The following is a 13134-nucleotide window of genomic DNA, read 5'->3' as shown; positions in this document are numbered from 1 at the left end:
ATTAATCTTAAAGGCTGAAAAATCACACTAAGACAAAATGATACAGGAGTAATAACGTACATAATGTGCATCGCTTCAGAGGAAAAAATCCTTGTATTTGGTAGTCTAGGGGACGAGGTGGCCGAGAGGATGAGACACTGCCTTACACTTGGCGGTCCTGGGTTCGAGCCCTGCTGTTATCATCTCTTTCTGTTTTCTTGACAAAGAAATATTACCTCTATTGCTCATTTTACGACGACGCACTGCGGTTGACGCCTGAGTCAACTCTGGTCTTTTTTTTTCGAGACAGACATTGGAATGAAAAAGTAAAGGATTTTTTTTTTTGGTTACAATTTTCGTCAACACTCGTTTATTTTTACCTTTTAATACAAAGCACGCGCGGCTTAAAGGTTTTGCCAACTACAAAATTCTTGACTCCCAGGTCATGGCCATTCTTAGCAGTTTGGGGGGGGGGGGTGGTTAAGCGGAGTCGTGGTTTTCAAAAATGTTATGAACCAAAAGCTAGAAAAAATGCGTGCTTACCTTTGCAAGCTCTACACCAGCTTTTGTGAATGACAATCATGGCAGGTTTACCACTGAAAATACCAGAGAATAATCGAGGTTTCATTTAAATCGAATTAGGTTGGAGTCTTTTAGAAGCCGAATTGTGCTTGTGACACTTGTCGGTCATAGTAACGGCTTAAATTGCACATATAGGCGCCAGCATCCACAAAGCGATCAATGGCACTAACAGTAAATCTACCGACATGCTCACGTGGAGTTAAAATAATATTTATACAAAGGGGGGGGGGGACAAATTTATCTATATCAGGCCAGAAAAATGGCTTGTTTTTAATAATTTTATCGATTTAAATTTTCATAGTTAAAAAATTCTAACACCTTTCACAATATGTCTCTTATTCTTCCCTGATTGAAAGCCAGAATAAAATAAATGACAATTTCTCAAACCACTTGCTTGTTGCCATCTCTAACAAACTGACAAAAGACGTTTCTACCTATAGCCTCTATGTATTCTTTCAGATCCAAGTCAATCAATCGAGATGCCCAATATCTTAAGCAAGGATAAAACATCTGGGATTTTGCGATTATGCAACTCATCCGGTCACTGGCCACGCTCTGCATCGCTTGATTTTGTTAAAGATGATAAACCTTACCGCTCTATTCTGTCATACATTGATAAAACACCATGTCACTTGGGCCAGATATTCTTTTACTTCAAACATTGATGAATTGAGACACCCCGATATGTCAAAGAAATTTTGGACCCAAGACTTATTAGTTGTTTCAGGTCAGGGACGGCTGGTAATATTGGGCAGGGTGGGCAAATACCAGCCTGTTTTTTTCAAGTTATAAGCTGTATTACCAGGTCCGAAATAATCTAATTTAAATTAGATAATTTTAAAAGTTAGTACTTAAACTTGATACTTCGTACTGAAATCAATTTGTATGTATTTTTGATAGATTGCGAATCACCATGCACCCCGTAATGCATAAACCAGGATACGCTCCTGTTCTTTTTTATCACCCCCCCCCCCCCCTTTCCCAACCACTCCACTCCGCCCACATCGTCATCTCATCGTCACGTCGCCTGACGGTGATTTTGCTGTCTGGCCTCTCTAGTTCTAGGTCGGGCTAATTCAAATGAGCCCACCTTATAAACCAGTGAGCACTAAATAGAGATTTTGGCAAACGAACTTTTTTTTATTTATTGCCTTACTTGTGCTGGTACCATTGATGTAATAACATTGGGAAGGTTCCAGTATTGAATTAAATGTATCAATTTACTAATATTATATCAAGTTAGTATTAACTTGTGTTGTTTTAATATATTTGTTTATCCATTTAAATTATCTCTTTTTTTCTCGTTTTCTTTAGTGCTTCTCAAAATTCATTTATTTAAATTGTTGTCTTATTTGTTTGTTTGTTTTGTTTTTTTGTTTTGTTTTTTTTTTAAACAAATTAATTTGTTCCTTTTTTAAAAAAAATTCTTAAAGTAATTACCGCTGTATTTTTATTGCCAGACTAAATATTTTTGCAAAACAATGTATTTTCTATTGCATTCCCTATAATAAAACACTTTTATTCAGAAGTCACGACTAAATAAATATATAAAATACAACCCCCACCATTTTGGTTTACTCAAAAATTGAATTAGTATACGAGAAATACTCTTCTGAGAAAGGAGAGAGTTGAATTCTAAGTTATAGAGGAAATAAAGACGTTTAAAGGAAGGGTGGGCAGATTCCGTACTTGCCCGTCCTGAAGCTAATACATACATAATAGTTCGCGATGAAGAATCGGGAAGCTAGGGGTTGGTTGGGTAAGGAGTAAAGATAACACGGTCGTTATTGTTATAGTCTAACGAATGCATGAGGAGAGATTGGTAGCATTATTTAATTTGTCTTAATTGTATTGTATGAATTATTGGCGAAAGCCTAAGATTAAGTAAACTTTGTTTTTAATTTGTCTTTTTTTGACTATGGAACTGATACTTGTCATAGCAGACCTGCCTACTTGAAATAGGAAAATAAAAATCGTAGTTTTCAGGGTTAATAAAATGGTAGATATTTTAACTATCCTTTAAAAAAATCACCGGAATTTTCGTCTATTAAGGTATCAAATTTTTAAAAAACGAGAAAAACGGATTGGAAACGTAATAATGATGGTGATGGTGGTGGTGGTAATAGTGATGGTGGTGGTAGTAATGATGATGGTAATATTATTATTATTATTATTATTATTATTATTATTATTATTATTATTATTATTATTATTATTATTATTATTATTATTATTATTATTATTATTATTATTTTTATTTTTATTTTATTATTATTATTATTATTATTATTATTATTATTATTATTATTATTATTATTATTATTATTATTATTATTATTATTATTATTATTATTATTATTATTATTGTACGTATTGGTGGTATTACGATTGTTGTATTTTTTGTGGTTATTAATGGTAACAATTTATTGTTTGGTTCCATTTACCATTTTTTTCCACTTTCATGTATGTTGTCATCAAAGTGTATGATTTAATGGCGAAAGCCTAAGATTGAATAAACTTTGTAATATCGTACGGTAATCATCATTGTCGACGACATCGTCGTTGCCATCATTATCATCATCATTAACAACAACAACAACATTAACAACAAATACTACAATATCAATAAAAACAATATCAACATCATCATATAATTTTCGTCATCGTCTCCACAACTATCATTCTAACCAACAGCACCACCAAAACCACTACCATAATTACATCCTCCCTCACCGTCTCCTCTTCCTCCTCCTCCTCCTCCACCACCACCACCATCGCTACCATTATTCCAACTGCTACCACCACCGGCACAATCATTCTAACCACCAAGAGAGCAGTAAAAATGATGCAATTTGAGCTCTGAATGAAACTCGAGTCATATCGCGGTTGTTGCTTCTCGATGAAAAATTTAAAGTTACTACGTACTTCTGAAAATGTAACAGAAATATCAATCTCGCCGTTGAGGGATTAAAGCATCTCTTTAATTTTTCGAGTGAACGAAATGGACTTGTATTGTCAAGGTGTTGTCGCATTTTGTCTCGTCGCTTTATTTTTTTGTTGTATTCTCTTTCGTGATTCCTTTTTGATTACGTTTGGAATAATTAAAATCTACTGGTATTGTCCTTTCATTGTGAATGTGATTATTTGTGGTTGAAATATTTTATTTTTTTAAAGTTGAAATATATATAATATATATATATATATATATATATATATAATATATATATATATATATATATATATATATATATATATATATATATATATATATATATATGACCGAATCATCTTTGCCCCACCACTATAAATAGGCTAGAACCGCCACTGTTTCAGGTATAAGAAATTTAAACTAGAAAGATTCTTATTTAAGAATTTCTGAAAATTGGAGGGCCATTGATCGATATTTAAAGCAAAAAAAACCGCTTTATTATTGGACGGCACTGCCCGACGTATACTTACTTGAAGGTCTGTTAACCCAAATTGTTGTGGGCTCGTTGTTTTGATCAAAATTCTCAAACCAATGTGAAGGTAAGGTTTGAATTTGTAGATTCAGTTATGTTGGAGGACTTTCTATTTTGTATAGGATTATTCTTAACGTACTTTGTCTAAAGACTAAAAATAGCATTTAGAAAGGTTCGACTGATATCTATTTTATTTCTCAAAAGTAGGAACAAAGACTCTTATGTATTGCAATTCTGTTTCACAATAAAGGGCTGAACAAAAACGTTTATTTTAACAGAGAAGAGGGTAGAAGTAGCCAAGCTATATCCTGACATATCACAGAAAATTGATTATTGACTTTATCAACAGCACTTACGTCTCTTTCGATAACTTCATTCCATCTTTGAAATTGACCCAGTTGATATTTGGTCCCCAATCTGAAAATACCATTTTTGATAAAGAAAATTGAAATCACCAGAAGTATTATCAACTTTTCCAAACAAATTGTGTGCTTAATAGTTGTCATGAATACATGCCAACCAGTCTAAATGGTGGGCCCTCCAGATTCTTAACACTTTTTGACCTGAGACCAACAAAAAGAATGACGCGAAACTTCTAAAGTAGTTATCGATGCTATGCGCTTAATTAAAATACACAAAACATCCACCAGCCGGATATAACATTCCAACACACAAAAGTTACCTTAAACGTTTATAGTCTGATTGATACAATTTAGTGATAACTATTCATAAAAATGGCTGGCTCCACACAATAAATAAAAGGCTGACTGACGTCAATTCCGTTACTCCTATAGGGACGATGCGTATCTAGCTATGTCAGGTCGCGCCAAGTCGGTAAACATCCTCTCGCTCATTTTGTTTAGATGTAATACAATTGGATTCAATAGTCTGATGTCACGTCGCCCAGCAACGGTGAGCAGCGTGGTTCTAATCAAAGAATATCGGTACTTTTTATTCTTCATGCTGGCTAGAACTTTTTATATGAAATGTGATCAGAATGTATAAATGTCAAAACATGATCATATTTATAATGTTTTTCTCCTCTGGATACACTTTTATGCTCGTCCGAGAAATATTTGATAGGGGCGTCCACCATTGTTCCCATAGTTTAGAGCCAGTTGCTAAGTTACTATGCGTCATTACAAGGGAAGTGACGTCATGACTGTTGAAGCGTATTGAAATTTCACAAGGGTTTTCGCAGCATTCTGTAGATAGAGCGAAGATGACGCCACTCATGTCTTTATTATTGTTTTTGTCATCCACATTTATGAGCAATTCTCACTAAACGGTATGAACCAGACTATAAAAGTTCATGGTTACACATAGTTTTGTGTGTTGGTCCGTTATACTTCCGGATGGCAATTTTGTGATCTTCTGAGAAAAGCGCATACTATCTATATTCAGTTGGGTGATTTCTTCTCACTAAATTCTCTCAAGACTATAAACTTTTTGTATAATATTGATATAACGGACTGAAATTGTATTTTATTTAAACACATACCATCAACAATCAAATGCCATCTTTACTGACTTGACATTGAAAACATACATACGGAAGGACACCTTAAGTTTTATGTCCCGATATTATTATTTTAGCCTCGGGTATTACAGTACAGTGCAATTCTATGCGTTACTGTGTCATCTGCGAACAATTTCAACGTGCACCCCGGATGAAGTCCTTCTGGCATGTCATTGATGTAAATGTGAAAGAGGAGTGGCCCGAGAACAGTGCCTTGGGGTACTACTGACTCAATTTCGATAATTACTTTTTGTACTCTGTTACTCAGAAAGGATTCGATCCAGCTTGTGGCGTTGTTGGTAATCCCTTACTGTTTGACTTTAAGAAGCAGACAACTGAGATAGACTTTGTCGAAGAATTTTGAGAAGTCCAATAGGATTGCACCTGTCTGTCCTCGATTTTCCAGGGTTTGCATAAAGTCAAAGGATGTTGATAGCAGCAGTGATTATGATTCAAGTTTAAATGTCTGCCAAAACAATCATAACAAGACACAAACATTTGGTGTTTTCGACCCGAGCTAAGGGAAATAACCAAAAAAAATATTCCTTTAACCATCTCTAAAGAAAAAAAAAGAAAGAAAATTAAAATACAACCTAGTAACTTTAACTAACCCTACAACAAAACTATGATTTTACTATGACCTATAACTAACCTTTATAAGAAAAAAAATTCTCGAACCTTGAGCTAACCCTAATAAACAACCAGAAAAAAAAACAGGAATGCTCTGCACTATCTACCTTTAAATATTTCAACGACAATGTCGGCGGAGAACCAAAACTAGGGTCATATTCAATCAAGGTTTGTTTCACTGGCCAGGCTACATTCAGGGCGACAGGAACGTAGTCACTGCCATTATCTATCCTTGAAAAGGGTATAAAATTCTGCATACAATTGCATTATAAATATAACCCTACAATGGCATAATATTCAGAAATATCGATGTAAAGAGTGTGCATGAGTTTAACGCTTATAAAACTTTTAACCGGAATTTTTTTTTTTAAATACGTCCATCTGAGATACATATGAAAGTAGCTTCGGGAGACCTTCCTAAAGCTCTTCGTGCTAAGGGAAATAACCCAAATATTCCCTGAACTAATCCTAAGAAAAAATACAACCTAATACCTTTCAATAACCCTAATAGAAAAAAACAAACACCGTATCACCTTTACTAAGACTAACTTACCCTCGAGCCACCTAATAGAAAAAACAAACCTAGGACTGCTTTGCACTACCTTTCAATTCTTCACAAATCAAAATGGCGGCCGAGAATCAAAACAATGGTCAAATTAGGAAATTATAAACTTTCACAAATCTATCAAGGTTTGTTCTAGTTTTTAAAATGCTTCTATGCTGACAAATTGAATAAATAAACGCCTGACAAGTCCACGGTGAAAATACAAATTAAAAGAAATGCTAGAACGAGGAGCTTTCGGAAGGCCTCCCGTAGCTTCACCCGCTTCACTCAAAATTTCAGAGCACCAATAAATGACGCCGATTCAGTTGTTTATTTGCTATCTATATATTATGTGAATATATATTTCGTTACTGACGTTTCCAATATTCCAGTACAAAAGAGGTATCTAAATCTAGGCCAAAGTAGTAGCGTATCCGCCAAATTCATTTCGTCAACCCAGCTTTGAAAGTCTTCCTCCGCCCTAAGAACTGTTTCATAGCCACCTTCAAGTTTGGTTACTGGCCAGTGGAGGACGATATGATCGCTGGTCTCTGGAGCTACCTAACATTTCCGGCAGGCATCACTGTTCCAAAGTTTCTATCTGCACATATTTGATGCAGTTCTATCATGTCCTGTTAAGAGGCGATTTGAGGAAACCCAGTAATTCCCGGCATTCTTTTAGTGGGATATTTTATGGTGTTTCCTCCTCTTGGTGTTTCCCTGTTCCACATTTCTCTCCAGTTCTCCTCCACGCGGAAGTCTACCATTTTTGTTAGGTGGAAAGGTCTTCTCGATTTGAGTCTTCTTATTGAAGGTGCTCCCTTTATGATTATTTTTATAGGAGTGTTATATGTGGCTTCATCAATTCTTGCATGCATCCTTTGATTATCGTCTGTCTAAGACTTGTTTGTGCAATGCCGCTCAGTGCTGGGAGCAACTGAGTTGGAGTTGACTTGAGACATCCTGCCATGCTATTATTCTCATTGATTCTCTTAATCTGATGTCAATGCGGTTTACATGTGGGCTCCTCATCCACACAGGGCCATAGTATTCTCCCACACTGTAGCACAGTGCCAAAGCAGACGTTCTTAGTACCTGTGGTGAGGCTCCCCGGGTGGTACTTTCAAGTTTTCTCACCAGGCTGTTTCTTTTTGCGATTTTATTTGCAGTTCCCTCAATATGTTTGCGATAATTAAGTTGTCTGTCCAATTCCAATGTTATGCCAAGGTATTTAGGATTGGGGTCTGGGGGTAGTATTGAGTTACCGGCTGTGATCTTCAATTCTTTTGTTGCCCCTCGATTATTCAAGTGGAAATTTGTGGATACTGATTTGGTGGTATTCATTTTTAGTCTACCTATCAAAGTATTGTTTCAGGCGGGTGGTGATTGAAGAAGTTCTGAGCAAAGACACCACCCGCCTAAAATTTTCTCATTGAATCATAAAGTGGGCTATGGGTGGATATCGGCATGGACATATTTGCAGGTCTGATAACCCAATTCATTATGGGCACAATGTTGCAATGGAAATCTCAAAGAATGACTCAAAATAGTGTCCATTACAAAAATGTTTAACTAATAGGTCCATAATTCAGGTTCGGATGCCAGACCTGCATGATTGCATTACGTTAACGTCGGTGGAAACCGTTGGATTGTAAAATAAAATTAACTGGCCAAAAATATTGATTAGCCAGTGCCCTTCCATTCCACCACCCCTCTCTGAAATATGTATCTAGATTTCGTCTTTGCTCAACTTGAATTAAAGTTAGATATCTATCATACCAATATTGCCTCTTCACAGTCAGTGCAATGCTCGCGAGCGATACAACCCTAACAAAATAAAGAATGGGGAGGCCTTCCGAAAGCTCCTACATCCCTAGTATTCTTTTATATATAGATATATATAATGTTCCTGTAGGGGGTTTGGGAGGGGGGAAACTATGTAAGTCTCCCCCCTCCCAACCCCCCCTGCTAGAATATTTGTAAAAATGTCCCCCCTCCCAAACCCCCTACTAGAACATTATATTTTTTTAAAAGAATACTGGGGATGTAGGAGCTTTCGGAAGGCCTCCCAAAGAACGGAATCTAGATAGTTTGGAGGGGATTGGCTGTATCGCCTAATGCCTAGAATGAAAACATTAAACTGTTTGGGGGGTTTTGTAACCGTAACGCCAGTATGTATCAGTATCTAGATCTCTCTTTGTTAGTGGACTCCAGAGAATAAAATTCCTTTAAAAAATGCACTCACCTTTTGCAATATCACCTGCTGCAGCTACGGCCCCAAGCAAAGCGTTTGCGGCTGTCGAGAAAAAGGAAGCCATTTCGTTGTTTTTTGGAGAAAAGATGTGTTCCCTTTTAAATCCCTAACTTTTTTTAAATTACAATATTTAGTTTCTATACTTTTCCCTGGACCTCTTTCCTACCTAAAAACTTTGGTTGTCAAGATCTTGTGTGACGTCATTTAGTGTTGTACTCATTTTGTATTTATATTAGTTTTGGAACGAGAGTATTGGGGCATTTATTCGATTGTGTCATATATGAATGTATTTATTTATCAAAGAATATCATCACAGACCATCCAAAAATATTTAAATCTGTACTGACGAGTGATTATGTAGGCTGCACTCAAGTTGCTTCAATTCTTCGTTCGTTTTATTATTATTATTATTATTATTATTATTATTATTATTATTATTATTATTATTATTATTATTATTATTATTATTATTATTATTATTATTATTATTATTATTATTATTGTCACATAATTAGGTTATACTATCATATTATAGTAATCGAGTACATTGGGTGGATTAAAAAGTGGAAATAATAAACGGTTATTATTTAGATGTTCAAACAGACAAGACGTGTTTGTTGACTCTGTCATTGATTTAATAATATATAAGCCCACAATATGACATGGTGTCAGAAGTGAACGTTATTCTCAATGAATTACCATTCATTAGAGGAATATTTATACAGTTAAGTAATTTGTATTAGATAAATATATATTTTTTAATTCATTACTTGTCATACCCGTCCCAGCTTCATACGAGGTTAAATAGGTCACTCAACTATTTAAAGGATGCCTAAGTTTAACCGCCAAAGGAACTTAATTTTCAAAAGCCTGCATGGCAGGATTGGAAAGAGCGTTTTTCTAGATTTCGACTAGCAACGAAATTAAATAAAGATGAGGGGATAGTACAAGTCTCTACCTTGATCTACGCAATGGGACAAGAGGCAGAAAAGATTTTCAAGTCTTTTACATTTGAAAAGGAAGAGGAGAAGGATGATTACGATGTCGTTCTTGCTAAATTTGAGGAATATTTCATCCCAAAGATAAATGTTATTTTTGAAAGAGCTAAATTCCACAAGAGAAATCAACAGGACAACGAATCCATTGAAGAATTTGTTAGGTCGCTGTATGAATTATCAGAACACTGTAACTTCAATGACAGAAACACGCAAATAAGAGACAGATTAGTCATAGGAATTCAAGATAAACATCTATGTGAAAAGCTTCAATAGGCTTCCTAAGTCGTGACGTAATCCTGCGCAGCAACGCATGGCAACAAACCGGCTGGCTCTAAACAGTCGAGAAAAATGGCTGACACGAACTCTTTTTCCATCACCGCCCTTATGAAATACTTCTCCAATGAGCATAAAAGTGTGTCGAGAGGTCAAAACCATCATAAGTCAGGTCATGTTTTGACTTTCTCGTACTCGGATGGCATGATGTTCGGCAAAGTTCAAGCCAGCACGAAGAATAAAGAGTATTCTGTGAAGGTAAGTCGTTTCGTCTTCTCACTCTCAAATCTCACATCCCCGTAAAACTACTGTTGGACAATAATCAGTTTACTTTGAGTTTAGGCAGATTTAGTTTATCCAATGGAAAGATTTTACTGTTAACGTTCGATTTTAGTTAGAGAGAGAGAGAAGAGAGAGAGAGAGAGAGAGAGAGAGAGAGAGGAGAGAGAGAGAGAGAGAGAGAGTCATTGAGGTCTTGCTTCGCTAATTTTCGTTGCTTTTGACTATCGTCTAGATACGACATACTATTTAGTATCGTATTGTAACCTTTATTATAATGCTCATATATGAGCATCACAATCACCAATCACGCTAGACATTTTATCATACTTCATGTGGTAGGCATAGGGGCAGCGTGGATCAGCAGTACGAAAAGGTACCGAGTTCGTTCACCCGCCGCTGCGCTGTGTGGCCTTGAGCAAGTCACCTCGCCCTAGCTCAATTTGCGGCGCTGCACCGCGGTTATTCCAGTCTTCCCTGGGAATAGACCCTAGAGATAAATTTCCTCTATGGGATGAATAAAGGGAATCTTATTTATTTATTTAGACCAGTGTTAGTCACGGTAAACTAAACTTCCTATTGGTTAAGGTGTAATGTAAATGTTGCAGCTTGAAACTCGAAGAAATCAATAACATTGTGAAATTGAATGTGAACTTCAATTTAATATACGAAAACAGATAAAATGGACGTTTCGGGTTTCCCTTTATCAACAAAGCAAGATGAATGAAAGAACCACTTAATTTTTTTTTTAAATTGAGCTTTTATATAGCGCAATATCCACTAAAATGTGCTCAAAGTGCTTTACAAGGGGTCCCTGGCCAACAGCATCATTTAACATGTAAGACGGGACATGATGCCTGTTAGGCGATATTACAATTTTTTCGGACAGAGACAACGCTGTTAACGGCCATGTATTCATTTGACACCTGAGTACGGTGAGAGATTGTGAGTAAAGAGCCTTCTCCAAGGACTCAACTATGCGCCGAGCGAGACCCAAACCCAGGACCTTCTGATCTGAAAGCGAGTGTCATACCACACGACCACAACAGACGTTTTATTAGTTTGTTTGTTTTTTGCCTATTGAGCATGGTCGCAGCTCTAAATTTGAATCTTTTATTCTTTTACTTCCACAGATCTATCTTGATGATGCCTTGGGTTGATTCAGTCCAAAACTAATTTGTCATATTTTATTTAACAATGTTAATGAAATTGAACATACATTGATACAGCAATGCCATAATTTGTCATGTTTATCATGTAAAATCATGTATGGGTGACCTACAAAACCATTATTGTGAATGGTGATTTGATGATGACGAACAAAATATGTGTGTTGTACAAAATAAATGGCAAAGCTAACAAAATGCAGTCTCCTTAATAAGAGGAGACTGGAGATTGACATGTGCTGCAACTAATTGAAAAATAATATCAGATGTTTCTCTTAACATGGTTGGAATATATGAGAGGATGTTAACATTTTTAGTCTTTCATTAGCCCTCTGAACATGAAGCAATTTCTTTTGTTAATAAAATCTCATTTTCAGTAAATTTATTATGTAAAAAGGGAGGGATATTTACAGTTACTCCTTGAGGTAAAATATCTTGAATCAGGAAACCTTTATCTGCTAAAATTAAATCTCCAGGGCTTAAAATTAAAAGTTTTAGTAATCCACAATTTTGTACAATGACATTATCCGAGACAGACCCTGGATAAAGTTTAGAAACAAAATTTATCACACCATTTGGACTCACACCAACTAGAGCTTTAACAGAATTCATGGACCTATAAGAAGAATAAGTTAACCGTTGGTTATCCATTTCTTTAGGAATAGCAATTTGGTCATCTGTACAATCATTGATCATTCTGCAATTTGGAAATCTTAAAAATGATGATGGAGCTGATAGTTTATTTTTATGTCTAGAAGGGCATGTAACCTTCATAACATTTTCAAAGAGAAGCTTATGGCTTATGTAAAACATGAATAAAAGTTTGTATAATATTTGTTATAGTACTTTCACTAACGCTAAACAATTGTGAAATATGAAGGTTAGTGTAGTTCTGTCTAAGTTTCATAAGTGTAATGAAAATTTGGTCTTTTAATGCAACTGTCTCTTCCTGAACTTCCCACCCACTATAATAAATAAGGTTACCTCTAAAGCACTCAACATATTGAACAATAATATCAAATATTTTAAAAGAATGTACACCTTTCTCCATTCGAAGAACTTTTTCTGTAAGGCTTGAAACAGTGTACGTGCGTTTAATGTAACTAAGTTGTTTTTTTAAGCTGGCTATTTCCTTATTTTTGTCTGTAATTTCTTGTTCTTGAATTAAATTTGTTGTTCTATTTAAAATATCCTCACTTGTTCTACAATCTGTTTTTTTTAAAGATGGAATCCTGTGATGATGGTGACGAGAGTTGAGATGATGATGAGAGAGAAGATAATGAGGATGATGATGAGGAGGAAAATAATGATGATGATGAATCTGGTTTTTTTAAAGGTGGGACTTTGTGATGATGATGAAGAGAGTTGAGCTGATGATGATGATGATGATGAGGATGATGATGATGATGATGATGATGATGATGATGGTGGTGGTGGTGGTGGTGGTGG

The 13134-nt window shown here is 35.5% G+C and overlaps 1 protein-coding gene and 1 long non-coding RNA gene across 2 annotated transcripts in view; one reads left to right on the top strand and one right to left on the bottom strand.

Moving 5' to 3' along the window:
• LOC144963070 (thioredoxin domain-containing protein 12-like) overlaps nt 1–9259 on the bottom strand; it is a 19481-nt gene extending 10222 nt beyond the window's left edge. Inside the window, exons 1-3 of the mRNA XM_078896701.1 lie at nt 8961–9259; nt 4379–4439; nt 523–575 (exon numbers count right to left, since the gene is read on the bottom strand). Of these exons, the coding sequence (XP_078752827.1) occupies nt 523–575; nt 4379–4439; nt 8961–9033 (187 nt within the window). The 5' untranslated portion in view covers nt 9034–9259. The remainder of the gene's footprint in view (nt 1–522; nt 576–4378; nt 4440–8960) is intronic.
• A 704-nt stretch (nt 9260–9963) lies between these two features.
• On the top strand, nt 9964–12821 carry LOC144963069 (uncharacterized). The gene is made up of 2 exons (XR_013643565.1): nt 9964–10498; nt 11653–12821. It is a non-coding gene; the product is annotated as an uncharacterized LOC144963069 (long non-coding RNA).
• Nucleotides 12822–13134: the final 313 nt, after the last annotated feature.

This window comes from Berghia stephanieae, chromosome 1 (genome assembly GCF_034508935.2).
Source record: "Berghia stephanieae isolate SIO BIC M18660-M18661 chromosome 1, UCSD_Bste_1.3, whole genome shotgun sequence".
Classification (NCBI taxonomy): Eukaryota; Metazoa; Mollusca; class Gastropoda; order Nudibranchia; family Aeolidiidae; genus Berghia; species Berghia stephanieae.
This window is presented reverse-complemented; position numbering and strand designations above follow the sequence as displayed.